General features: G+C 50.4%; 1 protein-coding gene across 6 annotated transcripts; it reads left to right on the forward strand.

Annotated features, from left to right (window-relative positions):
• The first annotated feature begins 1,415 nt into the window (after positions 1-1,415).
• Positions 1,416-17,306, forward strand: SMIM1 (small integral membrane protein 1 (Vel blood group)). 6 transcript variants are annotated; one of them, XM_038746855.1, is made up of 3 exons: positions 1,416-1,494; positions 15,173-15,352; positions 16,926-17,306. In XM_038746855.1, the coding sequence occupies exons 2-3, from the start codon at positions 15,249-15,251 to the stop codon at positions 17,050-17,052; spliced, it is 231 nt and encodes a 76-aa protein (XP_038602783.1). In that variant the 5' UTR covers positions 1,416-1,494; positions 15,173-15,248; the 3' UTR covers positions 17,053-17,306. The 6 variants fall into 6 exon arrangements, with proteins under 6 accessions (XP_038602783.1, XP_038602782.1, XP_038602781.1 ...); XM_038746854.1 differs by lacking the exon at positions 1,416-1,494 and adding an exon at positions 1,698-1,777; XM_038746853.1 differs by lacking the exon at positions 1,416-1,494 and adding an exon at positions 2,277-2,308.
• The last annotated feature ends 1,214 nt before the right edge of the window (positions 17,307-18,520 follow it).

The following is an 18,520-nucleotide window of genomic DNA, read 5'->3' on the forward strand; positions in this document are numbered from 1 at the left end:
GTTTCTGCCTCTTCCCCCGTCTCTCTCCCGACCTCTTTTAGACTGTGAGCCCACTGTTGGGTAGGGGACCGTCTCTATATGTTGCCAATTTGTACTTCCCAAGCGCTTAGTACAGTGCTCTGCACATAGTACGCGCTCAATAAATACGATTGATGATGACCGCGTCTTTACAAAAGCCGTTTGCTCAGCTGTGTCGGCTGCTAGCACAGGAAATGTTGCCAGATCAGGTAACAGGCGTCCTTCCCAGTTCCTCCCCAGTTCCATTACTGTTTCCTCCCATTTTTTTTGCCTTCTCAAACCCACACACACACATACACACGGACACATACCCCAGTGTTTGTACATTTTCAAATACACAGACACAAACACAGGAACACATACACACCGAAGCTCATACAATGACGCACACGGACACACTCAAAAACCGAAAGTCACAGTTGCAAACACAGAGGCATTCACTGAGCTACGTGGCAGGAGAGAAGAGATAGCCAGGGAGACCGAGAGAGAGGGAGGGGGGAGAGGAAGAGAGAAGAAGACAGAAAGAGGGAGAGAGGGAGGAGGGAGAGGAAGACAGAGAGGGAGAAAAGGAAAGAGAGAGAGGGAGACAGAAAGGGGGAGAGGAAGAGAGAGAAAGTGAGGGAAAGAAAGGGAGAGAGGGAAAGAGAGTGGAAGACCAAGGGAGAGGGAGGGGGGAGAGGAAGAGAGAGGAGGACAGAGAGAGAGGGAGGAGGGAGGGAGAGGAAGGTAGAGAGGGAGGAGGGAGAAGAAGACAGAGAGGGCGAGGGAAAGAGAGGGAGACAGGGAGATAGGGAAGGGGAGAGGAAGACAGAAAGGGGAGAGGGGGAGAGGAAGTGAGGGAAAGAAAGAGGGAGAGAGGGAAAGAGAGAGAGGAAGGCAGAGAGGGAAGAGATAGACAGAAAGACCGAGAGAGAGGGAGGGGGGAGAGGAAGAGAGAGGAAGGCAGAAAGAGGGAGAGAGGGAGGAGGGAGAGGGAAAGAGAGAGGGAGAGAGTGAGAGGGGGAGTGGAAGAGAAAGGAAGACAGAAAGAGGGAGAGAGGGAGGAGGGAGAGGAAGACAGAGAGGGAGAGAGGGAAAGAGAGAGGAAGTGAGGGAAAGAAAGAGGGAGAGAGGGAAACACAGAGGAAGGCAGAGAGGGAGGGAAACAGAGAGGGAAACAGAGGAAGAGGGAAAAAGAGAGAGAGGAAGACCGAGAGAGGGAGGGAGGGAAAGGGAGAGAGAGAGAGAGCGAGAGAAAGAAAGAGGGAGAGAGGGAGGAGGGAGAGGGAGAGAGGAAGACAGGGAGAGAGGAAGGCAGAGAGGGAAGGAGACAGAGGAAGAGGAAGACAGAGGGAAAGGGAAAGAGAGAGAGAGGAAGACAGAGAGAGGGGGAGAGGGGGAGAGGAAGAGAGACAGAAAGCAAGTGGGGGAAAGAAAGGAAGACAGAGAGAGAGGAAAGAGAAAGTCATTGTTTGTCCCGGGCCAGGCGGGCCGAAGGTGAGGGTGCTGCGGGCTCCTAGGCGGGCGGCCCAGGGTGGGCTCTGGGCGGGATTCCCAGGCCGGGCTCGCTTCCCACCCGGGAATCGGGGAAAGGGCGGGGAGGGAGGGGGCTGCGGGCAGGGGCGGGGGCTGACGGAGGGGCTGGGAGCAGCTCAGACACACACACACACTCCTACACTCCCACACTCTGTCCCTCCGTGTGCCTGCCTGCCTGCGTGTGTGTGGTGTGTGTGAGCGAGTAGGCCTCGGCCAGGGCCGGCGGCCGCCCCCCCGGACCCCGGTAAGTGGGCCAGAGAAGCAGCCCGGCGGTCGTCGGTTAGAGCCCGGCCTTGGGAGGCAGCAGGTCAGGAGTTCTAATCCCGACACCGCCCCTTGGCTGCCGCGGCACTTCGCTTCTCCGGGCCTCGGTGATCTCCTCGGCAAAATGGGGAGCGACACGGGGAGCCCCCCCGGTGGCACATGGGACCGGGCCCACGGAAAGTGGATGTGGACTCGAGGGCATATTCATTCAATCCTATTTATTGGGCGCCTACTGCGTGCCGAGCGCTGTACTAAGCGCTGGGAGGGAGGGAAAATAGAGTAGGCAGATGAGAGAGTAATCAGGGAAGGCTTACTGGAGGAGATGTGGTTTCAATAGGGCTTTAAAGATGAGGGAGCCATTGGCCTGTCTCCACCCCAGCGCTTAGTACGGTGCCTGGCACGTGATAAGCGCTTCACAGATACCGTAATTGCGGATACAGCTCGGGCCCGGGAGACAGAAGGTCCTGGGTTCTAATCCCGACTCCGCCACTTGTCTGCTGCGTGACCTTGGGTAAGTCGCTTCACTCCTCTGGGCCTCAGTTCCCTCATCTGTAAAATGGGGATTGAGACTGTGAGCCCCACGTGGGACAGGGACGGTGTCCAACCCCATTTGCTTGTCTCCGCCCCAGCGCTCAGTACAGTGCCTGGCACATAGTAAGCGCTTAACAAATACACCAATTATTACGGATACAGCCCGGGCCCGGGAGGCAGAAAGTCATCGTTCTGGGCGGGGAATGTGTTTGTTGTTATGTTGTACTCTCCCAAGCGCTTAGTACAGTGCTCTGCACACAGTAAGCACTCAATAAATACGATGGAATGAATGAATGCGCATGTCAATCGGGTGGAATCGCTGACATCAAGGAGCTTGGGGTGGGCTCAAGCAAAACTTATCGAAGTATTATTCTTTTTATTATTGTATTTGTTTCTAGACTGTGAGCCCGTTGTTGGGTAGGGACCGTCTCTATATGTTGCCGATTTGTACTTCCCAAGCGCTTAGTACAGTGCTCTGCACACAGTAAGCGCTCAGTAAATACGACTTAATGAATGAATGAATTTGTTAAGCACTTACTCTGTTCTAAGCGCTGGGAGAGATACAAGGTAATCAGGTTGTCCCACGTGGGGCTCCCAGTCTTAATCCCCTTTTCCAGATGAGGCAACTGAGGCACAGAGAAGTTATGTTGCCAACTTGTACTTCCCAAGCGCTTAGTACAGTGCTCTGCACACAGTAAGCGCTCAATAAATACGATTGATTGATTGATTGATTGAAGTGACTTGCCCCAGGCCACACAACAGACAAGTGGCGGAGTCGGGATTAGAACCCACGTCCTCTAACTCCAAAACTCGTGCCATTTTCACTAAACCACACTATGAGCCTGGAGTGCAGCGCTTGGCACATAGTAAGCGAGTAACAAATACCGTTACTAATCCCGCATTTTAAGCGCTTAACCGATACCGTCATTATTATTATAGTGATGATCCCCCTCTTCAAAGCCCTAGTGAAAGCTCACCTCCTCCAGGAGGCCTTCCCAGACTGAGCCCCCTTTTTGCTCTGCTCCCCATTGCCCCCACTCTCTCCCTATGCTCTACCCCCCTCCCCGCCCCACAGCAATTGTTTGTATATCTGTACATATTTATTATTCTATTTATTGTATTAATGATGTGTATATATCTATAATTCTATTTATTTAAATTGATGCTATGCAACGTGGCTTGGTGGAAAGAGCCCGGGCTTGGAAGTCAGCGGTCATGGGTTCTAATCCTGGCTCCGCTACTTGTCTGCCGTGTGATGTTGGGCAAGCCACCTCCCTTCTCTGTGCCTCAGTTACCTCCTCTGGAAAACGGAGGTTAAGACAGACAGCCCCATGGGGGAAACCTGATTACCTTGTATCTACCCCTCATCTGTAAAATGGGGATTAAGACTGTGAGCCCCAAGTAGGACAACCTGATTACCTTGTATCTACCCCTCATCTGTAAAATGGGGATTAAGACTGTGAGCCCCAAGTAGGACAACCTGATTACCTTGTATCTACCCCTCATCTGTAAAATGGGGATTAAGACTGTGAGCCCCACGTAGGACAACCTGATTACCTTGTATCTCCCCCAAGGCTTAGAACTGTGCTTGGCATGTAGTAAGTGCCTAACAAATACCATCATGATTATTATTATCGTTATTATTATTAACTTCTCACTGCCCCTCGGAGTCTCCCACAAAGGACAGCAGGGGCCTTTGGGGGTGGGGTGAGTGGTAGGGTGGGTCTCCTCCAGGAGTTGGGGGGGGGTCTCTATAAGAATAATTATTATGGCATTTGTTCAGCGCTATGTGCCAGGCACTGTACTAAGAACTGGGATGGATACAAGCAAATTGGGTTGGACACAGTCCTTGTCCCATGTGGGGCTCACAGTCTCAATCACCATTTTACAGATGGGGGCACTGAGGCCCAGAGAAGTAAAGTGACTTACCCAGGGTCACACAGCAGACAATAATAATAATAATAATAGTGGCATTTATTGTACTCTTACTATGTGCAAAGCACTGTTCTAAGCGCTGGGGAGGTTACAAAGTGATCAGGTTGTCCCATAGGGGGCTCACAGTATTAATCCCCATTTTACAGTTGAGGTAACTGAGGCCCAGAGAAGTGAAGTGACTGGCCCAAAGTCACCCAGCTGACAATTGGCAGACCTGGGATTTGAACCCATGACTTCTGACTCCAAAGCCCAGGCTCATTTCTTTTAGACTGTGAGCCCACTGTTGGGTAGGGACTATCTCTATATGTTGCCAACTTGTACTTCCCAAGCGCTTAGTACAGTGCTCTGCACTTAGTAAGCGCTCAATAAATACGATTGATTGATTGATTGATTTCACTCAGCCACGCTGCTTGTGGCAGAGCTGGCTCTCATCTCCAGATCGGGCAGGCTGCCCTCCGCCGCCCCCCGCCCCCCTCTGCTCGCCCTTCCCGGGGTTTCCTGCTTCCTCAAACTTCCTTAAAGCAGGGAGCCTAAAACCCCAGGGACCAGTCAGGACATTTGACGGCAAGGTCTGGTCCGGGGGTGGGTGAGCAGGTGCCGTCACAGCCTGCCATCCGCTTGCTAGAGCTGGTCAACTTCAGAAACGCTCCGACGGGGCTTCTTTAGAGTAGCTCCTGACAGGCTTCTATAATAATAATAATGGCATTTATTAAGCGCTTACTACGTGCAAAGCACCGCTCTAAGCGCCGTGGAGGTTGCAAGGTGATCAGGTTGTCCCACGGGGGGGCTCACAGTCTTAATCCCCATTTGACAGATGAGGTAACAGGCACAGAGAAGTTAAGTGACTTTCCCAAAGTCACACAGCTGACAATTGGAAACCATGACCACTGACTCCAAAGCCCGGGCTCTTTCCATTGAGCCACGCTGCTTCTCTGCTTCTATGCTTCCATCCTGCCTGGGCTTCCGATCGGATCCGGCCAGTCAGATGCCACTGCCAGTCAGGGGGCTCGGCCCCCAGCCCAGTGCTCTTTGATCCCAGTTGGATGGGCAGAGTTTCGAGCTGGGGCCAGCAGAACATGGCTCAGGTGGCTCCAAAACACTTTCCTTTTTTTAAATTTGATTGTATGGGATTTAAGCGCTCACCATGTGCCAGGCGCTGTACTAAGCACTGGGTACGGACAAGCTCGTGAGGATGGACACCATCCCTTTCCATTCATTCATTCTTTATTGAGCGCTTACTGTGTGCAGAGCACTGTACTAAGCGCTTGGGCAGTACAAGTCGGCAACATATAGAGACGGCCCCCCACCCAACAACGGGTTCACAGTCTAGAAGGGGGAGAGACAGACAACAAAACAAAACACGCGGATAGGTGTCAGGTCGTCAGAACAAATAGAATTAAAGCTAAATGCACAAGGCGCTCACGGTCTTAATCCCCATTTTACAGAAAAGGTAACTGGGGCCCACAGAAGTTGTGTGTTAAATCAAGCGAAGCCCAAGGTCACACAGCGGACGAGCGGCAGAGCTGGGATTAGAACCCAGGTCCTTCTGATGCCCGGGCCCGTGCTCTATCTATCATCATCATCAATCGTATTTATTGAGCGCTTACTATCAATCAATCAATCAATCAATCGTATTTATTGAGCGCTTACTATGTGCAGAGCACTGTACTAAGCGCTTGGGAAGTACAAATAGGCAACATATAGAGACAGTCCCTACCCAACAGTGGGCTCACAGTCTAAAAGGCCTATCTACTAGACCGTTGTGCTTCCCTGCCAGCACAGTGTACTTTGGGGCAGCGCATTTAGTGCCAGTGCTTTGTTTCGTTCTGTGCCAACTGGGAAAGCATAAAGAGAAGTAGTGACTGATGGGTTTTGTAAAAAAGAAAAAAATTGGGTGGTTCCCGGTCTGATGATATTGACTATGATGATTATGATAGTTGTTAAACACTTATTGTGTGTCAAGCTGTCTTCTGACTGCTGGAGTAGATACAAGTTAATCAGGTCAGATGCAATCCCTATCTCACCTAACAATACTAATAATTATGGTATTTGTTAAACGCTTACTATGTGCCAAGCACTGTTCTAAGTACTGGGGTAGATACAGGGGGAATCAGGTTGTCCCATCTGGGGCTCACACTTTTAACCCCCATTTTACAGCTGGGGTAACTGAGACCCAGAGAAGTTAATAATAATAATAATAATTATGGCATTTATTAAGCGCTTACTATGTGCAAAGCACTGTTCTAAGTGCTGGGGAGGTTACAAGGAGATCAGGTTGTCCCACATGGGGGCTCACAGTCTTAATCCGTATTTTACAGATGAGGGAACTGAGACACAGAGAATAATAATAATAATGGCATGTATTAAGCGCTTACTATGTGCAAGGCACTGTTCAGAGAAGTGAAGTGACTTGCCCAAAGTCACACAGCTGACAGTTGGCAGAGCCAGCATTCGAACCCATGACCCCTGACTCCAAAGCCCGGGCTCTAAGTGATTTGCCCAAGGTCACACAGCAGAGAAGTGGCCGAGGCGGGATTAGAACCCAGGTTGTCTAACTCCCAAGCCTGGGCTCTTGGGGAAGCAGCGTGGCTCAGTGGAAAGAGCACGAGCTTGGGAGTCAGAGGTAATGGGTTCTAATCCCGACTCCGCCACTTGTCGGCTGTGTGACTTTGGGCAAGTCACTTCACTTCTCTGGGCCTCAGTTACCTCACCTATAAAATGGGAATTAAGATTGTGAGCCCCCTGTGGGACAACCTCATCACCTTGTATACCCCCAGCGCTTAGAACAGTGCCTGGCACATAGTAAGCGCTTAATAAATGCCGTTATTATTATTTTTATTTAGTGCCACGTCTAAGTAGGAGGGAGGATAGGGTCTGAAGCTTCCAAAATGGGTTCTCCCACTCCCTGGCAGGTGGCACAGTGCATTTTTACATCTGGCCCTGCGTGCCACCCATGAACGCCACTGTTTGCCGCTGCAGTAGTTATAGTAATAGTATTTACTGAGCCCCTCCTGAGGGCCGCCCACCGGACCAACTGCTTGGGAAAATGCGAGAGAAATATGAAACGAGTCCCCTGCCCGTGAGGAGCTATAACGTCGTAACCAAGAAGGCTTTGTTCAGGGATCACCTCCAAGGGACAACCACAATTCCAAGGAAATCATGGGATTTCGTTGAAAATAGTAATAATGATGGTATCTGTTAAGCGCTTACTACGTACCAAGCACCGTTCTAAGCGCTGGGGAGGACACAAGGTAATCAAGTTGTCCCACATGGGGCTCACGTTCTTAGTCCCCATTTTACAGATGAGGTAACTGAGGCCCAGAGAAGTGAAGTGACTTGCCCAAAGTGGCTGAGCTGGGATTAGAACCCATGACCTCTGACTCCCAAACCCGGGCTCTTTCCACGGAGCCAAATACCTGCCAGGAACACACAAGGATCAACCAGAGAAGCAGCATAATCTAGTGGAAAGAGGCCAGGCCCGGGAGTCAGAGGGCGTGGGTTCTTATCTCAGCTCTGCCAGTTGTTGGCTGTATGACCTCGGGCAAGTCACTTCACTTCTCTGGGCCTCAACCCTAAAATGGGGATTAAATACCTTGTTTTCCCTCCTGTTTAGACTGTGAGCCTCCTGCCAGACAGGGACTGTGTCCAACCTGATTAACTTGTACCTATCCCAGTGCTTAGAATGGTGTTTGACGCATAGTAGGCCCTTAGCAAATACCATAAAAATTGTATTTTATTTTGTTAGTATGTTTGGTTTCGTTCTCTGTCTCCCCCTTCTAGACTGTGAGCCCGCTGTTGGGTAGGGACTGTCTCTATGTGTTGCCGACTTGTACTTCCCAAGCGCTTAGTACAGTGCTCTGCACACAGTAAGCGCTCAATAAATACGATTGATTGATTGATTGATAAAAAAGAAAACCCAGAGCCCATAAGCTGCCTTCCTCCTCTCCCCCTCAGCTGAGGGGATCATAAACCCTAAAAGAGTAGTCACATTCCACCCTGTCACTCCTGTTTTGGGGAGGTGAGAGGTGTCTACTGGTCATGGAATAGAATGGGAAGCAGCATTCATTCATTCAATCGTATTTATTGAGCGCTTACTGTGTGCAGAGCACTGGACTAAGCGCTTGGGAAGTACAAGTTGGCAACATACAGAGACGATCCCTACCCAACAGTGGGCTCACAGTCTAGAAGGGGGAGACAGACAACAAAACAAAACATATTAACAAAATAAAATAAATAGAATAAATATGTACAAATAAAATAAATAGAGTAATAAATACGTACAAACATACATATATACAGGTGATGTGGGGAGGGGAAGGAGGTAGTGGATAGTGAACGTAGTGGATAGGCATAGTGGATAGAGCACGGGCTTGGAAGTCAGAAGGTCATGGGTTCTAATCCTGCTTCTGCCGCTTAATAATAATAATAATGTTGGTATTTGTTAAGTGCTTACTATGTGCAAAGCACTGTTCTAAGCGCTGGGGAGGTTACAAGGTGATCAGGTTGTCCCACAGGGGGCTCACAGTTTTAATCCCCATTTTCCAGATGAGGTAACTGAGGCACAGAGAAGTTAAGTGACTTGCCCAAAGTCACACAGCTGACAGTTGGCAGAGCTGGGATTTGAACCCATGACCTCTGACTCCAAAGCCCAGGCTCTTTCCACAAAGCCACAGCAGCTTCTCCATAGCTTGTCTGCTGTGTGACCTTGGGCAAGTCACTTTACTTCTCTGTGCCTCAGTTACCTCATCTGTAAAATGGGGATTGAGACTGGGAGCCCCACATGGGACAGAGACTGCGTCCAACCTGGCTAGCATGTATCCACCCCAGCACTTAGTACAGTGCCTGGCACATAGTAAGTGCTTAACAAATACCAAAATAATAATAATAATAATAGTTTGTGAATATGCCTCAGGAAATAAGACCACAAGCAGCACCATCCTGGGTCAGCCCCAGTGTCCAGCCAGCCCGGGATTTGGTCTCCAACAGCAGCACCAGGACCTTTGAAAGATCCGTGTCCTGGAAGTCCTGCTGGGGAAGCAGTGGAAAGAACACCAGCTTGGGAATCAGAAGACGTGGGTTCTAATCCCAGTTCGGTTACTTGTCTGCTGTGTGGCCTTGGGCAAGTCATTTCACTTCTCTGGGCGTCAGTTTCCTCCTCTGTAAAACGGAGATTAAGACTGTGAGCTCTATGTGGAACCTGATTACTTTGTATTCATTCATTCATTCAGTCAGTTGTATTTATCGAGCGCTTACTGTGTGCAGAGCACTGTACTAAGTGCTTGGGAAGTACAAGTTGGCAACATATTGAGATGGTCCCTACCCAACAGTGGGCTCGCAGTCTAGAAGGGGGAGACAGAGAACAAAACAAAACATATAAATAAAATAAATAGGATAAATATGTACAAATAAAATAAATAAGTAGAGTAATAAATATGTACAAACATATATACATATTTATAGGTGCTGTGGGGAGGGGGAGGAGGGGGAGAATGCATCTACCCCAATGCTTAGTACAGTACCTGTCACATAATAAGCACTTTACAAATACCACAATTACTATTATTAGTCCTGGACGGCCACCCTCACTGTCAAGGAAGGACCCACCAACACTCCTGACTCTCTTCTCCTCTCCAACTTTCTACCATCCCGACTTTTCTCTCTAATAACCATTAAGGCCCGTTCCACCCTGAATTGATCCAAACACTTCTCGAACTCAACGATGGTTTTGGTCTGTTCAGCTTCCGGCGGGGCGATGAATTCCATCTGTCTGCCTCCTCCCCCCACCTGCTGCGTCAAGGGTTTCCTTTAATTTGGGAGACGTTTCACTTGTGACCACGTAGACATCATTCCCACGCCGGCACACAAATGTTTCCACTTATGTTGCACCAGGGCAGGGTTATTTTTAGTTTGTCCTTCCCCACTTTCCCCAAACTCTGGCTCACCAACACTAGTGTTTGCTCAAGGTGGGCTTCAGGGCAACAGCCAAGGGAAGGCTGGGGGAGTCTGACTGACATCTCTCCCGAGAGCTGGTTTACGCCCTCTCATTCAGCCCATTTAGCTGTCAGTTGTGTGACTTTTGTGTGTTTACAGTTGTAAACAGTTGTGTGTTTACAGCTCGAGGAGAGCAAAGACCTCTTTCTCTCAGACCCTCTGGACGCCCTAGCATTCAAACCCTTCAGCGGCTCTTGCCTCTGGCAGCTGCCTGGTCGCCTGACTTTCTTGCTGTGGGTCTCTCTGCAAAACACTGTCATATGGAACTGAACCTCCACAGTTCTTTCCTCTGGGGATCAATTTTTAATCAGTAAGTGGCATTTATTGATCATCTACTTTTTATGGTATTTGGTAAGCGCTTATTATGTGCCGGGCACTGTACTAAGCACTGGGTAAGTACCAGATAATCAGGTTGGACACAGTCCGTGGCCCACATAAGGCTCCCAGTCTTGATCCTCATTTTACAAATGAGGTATCTGAGGCACAGAGAAGTGAAGTGACTCACCCAAGATCACAAAGCAGACAAGTGGCCCAGTCGAGATTAGAACCCAGGACTTCTGACTTCGAGACCTGTGCTCTTTCCACCAGGCCACGTTGCTTCTCAAGCTGCCTCTGCTGTGTGCAATGCACTGTAGTGAGCACTTGGGAGAGTACAGTAGGGTTGGTAGACACGAGATCAATCAATCAATCGTATTTATTGAGCGCTTACTGTGTGCAGAGCACTGTACTAAGCGCTTGGGAAGTAAGATCTCTTGAGATCCCTCCCCTCAAGAAGCTTACAGTCTAGTAGGGTAGATAGAAAACGATTTACAGGTAAGAGGGTAAAGATAATGGAAAGTGATTAGATCAATGCTTAAATAGGGTATTATTGCAGTTATTATTATAATTGTTAATATTATTGTTAAATCATTCATTCATTCTTTCAATTGTATTGAGCACTTACTGTGTGCAGAGCACTGTACTAAGCACTTGAGAAGTGCAAGTCGGCAACATATAATAATCCCTCCCCATCCCCCCCCCGCCCTACCTCCTTCCCCTCCCCACAGCACCTGTATATATGTTTGCACAGATTTATTGCTCTATTTATTTTACTTGTACATATTTACTATTCTATTTATTTTATTTTGTTAATATGTTTTGTTTTCTGTCTCCCTCTTCTAGACTGTGAGCCCACTGTTGGGTAGGGACCGTCTCTATATGTTGCCAACTTGTACTTCCCAAGCGCTTAGTACAGTGCTCTGCACACAGTAAGCGTTCAATAAATATGAATGAATGAATGAATAAAAATAATGATAGCATTTATTAAGTGCTTACTATATTCTCTCTACATAGAGACGGTCCTTACCCAACAATGGGTTCACAGTCTCGAAGGGGGATAATAATGATGGTATTTGTTAAGCGCTTACTATGTTCCAAGAACTGTTCTAAGCGCTGGGGGGATAGAAGTTTATCAGCTTGTCCCACGTGGGGCTCACAGTCTTAATTCCCATTTTGCAGTTGAGGTAACTGAAGCACAGAGAAGTGAAGTGACTTGCCCAAAGTCACACAACTGACAAGTGGCGGAGGTGGAATTAGAACCCACGACCTCTGACTCCCAAGCCTGGGCTCTTTCCACTAAGCCACAAATTGTTATGTTTGGTTTTGTTCTCTGTCTCCCCCTTCTCGACTGTGAGCCCACTGTCGGGTAGGGACTGTCTCTATATGTTGCCAACTTGTACTTCCCAAGCGCTTAGTACAGTGCTCTGCACACAGTAAGCGCTCAATAAATACGATTGATTGATTGATTCTAAGTGCTGGGGGAAATACAGGTTAATCAGGTCAGATCGGGTCCTTATCCCCCGTAGGGCTCACAGTCTAATCCGCAAAACAGCATGTACAAACGCGTGGCAGGTGGCCATCAGAGCAAACCTTGTGAGGTGGAAGTCGGGAGGGACTGTCCCGGGGAGAAGAAAACTAATCAGAGATGGTCTTCTGGAAGAGATGGATTTTCAGAAGGTCTGTGAAGATGGGGAGAGCTGATTTGAAGCGGAAGAGGATTTTAGAAAGGAAGAAGGCATGACCTTGGGGTGTAGAGGGGGAGAGGTGAGAGAGAGTTCCAGCGCGTAGGTGATTTGGGGAGCAATGGAGAGTGCGAGATGGGGTGTGGTGGGAGAAGAGAGTGGGTGGGATTCAATGCTAGACTGTGAGCCCACTGTTGGGTAGGGACCGTCTCTATATGTTGCCAACTTGTACTTCCCAAGCGCTTAGTACAGTGCTCTGCACATAGTAAGTGCTCAATAAATACGATTGATTGATTGATTAATCCCCGTTTTAAAGATGAGGGAACTGAGGTCCAGAGAAGTGAAGTGACTTGCCCGAAGTCACACAGCTGACAACTGGCGGAGCCGGGATTTGAACGAGCCTGGAGACCCGGATCCCGGGAGGACCCCCCACTCAGGAGGTGCAGATTCCCCAGTTCCCAGCCCTCCTTCCCTGAGGCGGCTGACCATGTTGGAGCCTGGAAGGCGCTCCCCTCCCCAGAGCCCTTTCTAAAAGTCAACAGCCTAGCCCCCAGAGCATCACACAGACAGGCCGGACTTCGGTTTCCCATGGGTGATGGCCCCAGAGCCTCCCAGGGTCTGGGCAGGGCTGGAGCGTGCCCCTCTGCCCCAAGGAGGAGCCTGACACCGCCTGCAGCAGGGTTTTTCCCTCGTCTCTGCTAATCTGGCAGGAATGCACTTATCAGGCTCTGAGAGCCGGGCGCAGGGCCCCACCAGAAGGGTGGCAGGAATGTGGGTGGATAAGGTTCCCCAAGGGTCAGAGGGAGAGACCCTCCCCAACTGCCCTCGGGCTCAGGGGAGGAGACCTTCAATCATAGCTCTCTTCCTCCCTTCAAGGCCCTGCTGAGAGCTCACCTCCTCCAGGAGGTCTTCCCAGACTGAGCCCCTTCCTTCCTCTCCCCCTCGTCCCCTTCTCCATCCCCCCATCTTACCTCCTTCCCCACAGCACCTGTATATATGTATATATGGTTGTACATATTTATTACTCTATTTATTTAACTTGTACATTTCTATCCTATTTATTTTATTTTGTTGGTATGTTTGGTTTTGTTCTCTGTCTCCCCCTTTTAGACTGTGAGCCCGCTGTTGGGTAGGGACTGTCTCTATGTGTTGCCAATTTGTACTTCCCAACCGCTTAGTACAGTGCTCTGCACATAGTAAGCGCTCAGTAAATACGCTTGATTGATTGATTGATATTCAGGGAGCACTTACTGTATGCGGAGCACTATTGGGTGCTTAGTAGAGTACAAATCAACAGACTTGGTAGACACATTCCCTGCTCACAGCAAGCTTCCCTCAGCTGGGATCCAGAGGAGACGTCTTTACACCACGTGCCCTTTTCACTCACCAGAGTTCAAGGGTTTGAATTGCTTTTCAATGTTTTTTTCCCCCCATATTCATTCAATCATATTTATTGAGCACTTACTGTGTACAGAGCAGTGTACTAAGCGCTTGGCACTGGCTGGTCACCTATGGGGAGCTTTGTTTAAGGGAAAGCCCTCCATGCCCCAGTGTCTTACCCACGGGCCGGCATCTTGTCCCCACCCTGGTGCCTCGGCTGCTCGGATCCCCTCTTTGGCCTACGGGCCACTGCTGCCCGCCCTCTCCCACCCAGAAGCGAACACTTTTCCTGAGAGCTTCCCGGTGGGAGGCGGAGAGTGCCACCGTCAGCTCCCAAATGAGGTTGGGAATGGGGGTTCCTTCAAGGCAGACACCTGGGGTACACACACATCCACACACACAAAGACTGTAAGTTCACTGTGGGCAGGGAATGTGTTGTATTCTCCCAGTAGCTTAGTGCAGTGCTCTGCACACAGTTAAGTGCTCAATAAAGTGAGAAGCAGCGTGGCTCCGTGGAAAAAGCCCGGGCTTTGGAGTCAGAGGTCATGGGTTCAAATCCAGGCTGTGACTTTGGGCGAGTCCCTTAACTTCTCTGTGCCTCAGTTACCTCATCTGTAAAATGGGATTAAGACTGGGTGCCCCCCGTGGGACAACCTGATCACCTTGAAACCTCCCCTGCGCTTAGAGCAGTGCTTTGCACATAGTAAGCGCTTAATAAATGCCACTATTATTATTAATAATAATAATAAATACGATTGAATGAATGAATGAATGAAAGAACCCCACTGCATGGTGGCCTGGATCTCCTCAAGCTTCCGCCACCCTTTTGCTCGAGCCCCCCATTTGGAGGAAAGAAGAGGATGGGGGGGGCGGTGTTGGGGACGCCAACGGGGTCAGGAGTTTGGGGTCACTCCCTTTCCAGCTTGCTGAGCATGGGGCTGTTGGAGATGAGGAAAGAGGGGAAGGGCAGGGGGTGGACGGGGGTCTGGCTGATTCAAGTAGGACCTCTGGGAAGAAGGCAACAGCTTTTCTACGAGGGTCCCTCTACGACGGCCTTAGAAGAGGCCTCGTGGTCCCGGGTGGAAGAGAAGGGCAGGGTGGAGGCCCCGCTGGGCAGATGGCTCAGTGGAAAGAGCACGGACTTTGGAGTCAGAGGTCATGGGTTCGAATCCTGGCTCTGCCACTTTGGGCAAGTCACTTAACTTCTCTGGGCCTCAGTTACCTCATCTGTAAAATGGGGATGAAGACTGTGAGCCCCCTGTGGGACAACCTGATCACCTTGTATACCCCCAGCGCTTAGAACAGTGCCTGGCACATAGTAAGCGCTTAATAAATGCCATTATTATTATTATAAAGGGTGGGACAGTGTGGCCAGCGAGGGGGCAGCTGGAGAGAGAAAGAGAGAGAGGAGCCAGCTGTCCCTTCAATGCCCCCACCCTTCCACGCAGCTCCACTCAACCATGTCTCTCTTGTTGCCTCCTCATCCTTCCCTTCCTCCTTCTCCTCCCCGTCTTCCTCCTCCCTTTCTGGGATCGCAGGCTCCTCTACCTTCAGTTCTAAGACCAACCGGCTTCCGCCCCTGCCTCGGAGTCTCCCGTCCCCTCCTGGCAAAGAATGCAGACCCAAGAGACAGGCGTCCAGTACAGCAGGTGGAATGACAACAACAGGGATGAGGTCAGCGTGACTTTGTCCAGTTCGGAGGCGTCCGCCTGTCACAGGTGAGGGGGCCTGTTGGGAGCTAAAGGAAAGGGTGGGCGGCCGATCCGTGAGACCGCGGGGAAGAGGAAGAAGCTGCCGTCTCTCCGGGCCTTGGATGTTGTGAGCTCCCTGTGGGGCGGGGACTGGGTCCTATCTGACGTGTTGGAATTCACCAGCGCTTGACCCAGGTCTTGGCACATAGTGTGTACTGGATACAGTGACTGATTCAGAACTGGCAGCCAAGAGACCGGGATTTTCATTCCAGCTCTGCCACTTAAAAAAAAACAAACACAAAAACATAGTATTTGTTAAGCACTTATTATGGGCTGGGTACTGTAGTAAGCACTGGGGTAGATACAAGCTAATCAGGGTGCGTACACTCCATGTCCCACATGGGACTCACAGTCATAATCCCCATTTTCCCTCTGAGGTAACTACAACACACAGAAGTTAACTGACTTGTCCAAGATCACACAGCCGACAAGGGGCAGAGCTGGGATTTGATCCCAGGTCCTCTGACTCCCACCCCAGGCTCTTTCCACTAGGCCACACTTGCCTGCTGGGTGACCTTGGGTAAGTCACTCAACTTCTCTGTGCTTCAGTTTCGTCATCTTAAAATGGGGATTAAACACCCACTTTAATAATAATTACAATAATTATTATTATGGTACCTGTTAAGCATTTACTATGTGCCAAGCATTGTTCTAAGCACTGGGGTAGATACAAGGTTGTCAGGTTGTCCGCCATGGGGCTCACGCTCTTAATCCCCATTTTACAGATGAGGTAACTGAGGCCCAGAGAAGTTCATTCATTCAATCATATTTATTGAGCGCTTACTGTGTGCAGAGCACTGTACTAAGCGCTTGGGAAGTACGAGTTGGCAACATAAGTGTGACATGCCCAAGGTCACGCAGCAGACGCATGGCAGAGCTGGAATTAGAACCCAAGTCCTTCTGATTCCCAGTCCCGTGCTCTATCCACTAAGCCACGCTGCTTTCCCTGTAATCCTCATCTGTAAAATGAGGATTAAAACTGTGAGCCCCATGTGGGACAACCTGATTACCTTGTATCTCCCCAGGCGCTTAGAACAGTGCTTGGCACATAGGAAGTGCTTAACAAATACCAACACTGTAGAGAAGCAGCGTGGTTCAGTGGAAAGAGCACAGGCTTTGGAATCAGAGGTCACGGGTTCAAATCCCGGCTCTGTCAATTGTCAGCTGTGTGACTTTGGCCAAGTCACTTCTCTGTGCCTCAGTTCCCTCATCTGTAAAACGGGGATTAAGACTGTGAGCTCCCTGTGGGACAACCTGATCACCTTGTAACCTCCACAGCGCTTAGAGCAGTGCTTTGCACATAGTAAGCGCTTAATAAATGCTATTATTATTATTATTTCCCCCCCCAAAAGGCTGAGTCCCATGTGGAACAGGGCCTGTGTCCAATCTGATGAACTCATTCGTACCCAATGCTTGGCCCATAGTAGGTGCTTAACAAATACCATTACCGTTAGTATCGTGACAGGGAGGGAGGGAGGGAGGGGAAGGGCGAGGCAGGGCGGACTGGTTCAGCCCCCACTTGGCGGTTTCCTCACTCCAGGCTCTACGGGAAGCTGTGCACGGGGAAGCTGGGCATCGCCATGAAGGTGGTCGGAGGCCTCGGGCTCTTCTGGATCATCTTTATCATCGGCTACGTCACGGGCTACTACGTCCACAAGTGCAAATAGCCGGGCCCGGTGCGCGGGGGATGCCAGCTTGCCCCTGTTGTGGGAAGCCAGCTTTGTGTCTGGTCCTGCTGTGGGGGAGAGCCTGTGCCCGCGTGTATACACACACTCACCCACCCTCCCACTCCTCAGCCCGCCCAGCTCCCAGCCACCTCACTGCTGCCATGAGAAACCTGGAGGGTGCCGGCTGATCCCAGGGGGTCGCCCGTGCCCCGGCAAGACAGACGCTCAGGAAAGAACCCATTGGTGAGCAGGGGGAGGAGAAAAAAAAAGTATCCATAGAGGACACACCCCGCAGTCCTGAAGCTATTTTGGTGGTTTGGTTTTCTGGGCCGAGGGTGGCCCACCCTCCAACGGCTCCCAACCCACCTCGCCGGGACCCTTGAGTGGGCCGCCAAGGAGCTGGGTCTTAGGAGGCCCCGACGAGGGAAGCCAGCTCCCCCGGTTCCCAGGGCCCAGGACCAGGATGGGCGGCCTCAGCTCCATGTGTCCGTCCCCTCACCATGGAGGTCTTGGGCCTGGGCCAGGGTCGGCCGGAGCTTGCCCCCGCAGAGCTCTGGAGATGGGAGAGGGGCCGGCTGCAGGCTGAGGAACTCCAGGGGAGCAGAGGGGCTGAGTCCCGGCCCCACCTGGGGAGTCTCAATCAATCAATCAATCAATCAATTGTATTTATTGAGCGCTTACTATGTGCACAGCACTGTACTAAGCGCTTGGGAAGTACAAATTGGCAACACATAGAGACAGTCCCTACCCAACAGTGGGCTCACAGTCTAAAAGGGGGAGACAGAGAACAGAACCAAACATACCAACAAAATAAAATAAATAGGATAGAAATGTACAAGTAAAATAAATAAATAAATAGAGTAATAAATACGTACATATGTACATATGTAATAAATATGTAAGACATATGTAATAAATATGTCTCAGGAGACAAAGACCAAATTTGGGGGGATTAGATTTAGATCTGGTTAGCCCACCTTGGCAAGGGTGGGGGCTGGGCCCCAACAGCCATCTGGTTCAAGGCGGGCAGGGCTGGGCCCGATGCCTGGAGCCAGGGTACTGTGAGCTCTTCCTTGTGGACGGGGATCCGGTCGACCCACTCTATTGTACTAGACTCTCCCAAGTGCTTAGTACGGTGCCCTCGTACACAGCGAGTGCTCAATAAATGCCATTGATCGATTAATTGAGTCCCTCGCTGGCCTCCCCCAATGAGCGACCTTGAGAACTGACTCTCTGACCTCCAGAACCCGAGGAAGAGTCAGCGCCCAGCTGGGGAGCAGGGCATTACGGGAGCAGAGGGGTCCCCAGATCGGAGCCATCCCCACCCTTGCCCCCTTTCTCCCCTGGGGTTGCCCCTCCCTAGCTGAATCTGAGTTGACCCCTGCGGGCCTCCTCTCCCCTGCTGGATCTGGTTCAGTTCAACCAGTCATTCATTCATTCATTCATTCATTCAATCGTATTTATTGAG

The sequence above is a fragment of the Tachyglossus aculeatus genome, chromosome 5 (genome assembly GCF_015852505.1).
Source record: "Tachyglossus aculeatus isolate mTacAcu1 chromosome 5, mTacAcu1.pri, whole genome shotgun sequence".
Taxonomy (NCBI): Eukaryota; Metazoa; Chordata; class Mammalia; order Monotremata; family Tachyglossidae; genus Tachyglossus; species Tachyglossus aculeatus.

Excerpts from the sequence above, each read along its gene's own strand:
- SMIM1 (XM_038746855.1), top strand. The coding sequence starts at position 15,249 with ATGCAGACCCAAGAGACAGGCGTCCAGTACAGCAGGTGGAATGACAAC. Across the intron at positions 15,353-16,925 it reads GAGGCGTCCGCCTGTCACAG|GCTCTACGGGAAGCTGTGCA; the intron begins GTGAGGGGGCCT and ends TCCTCACTCCAG.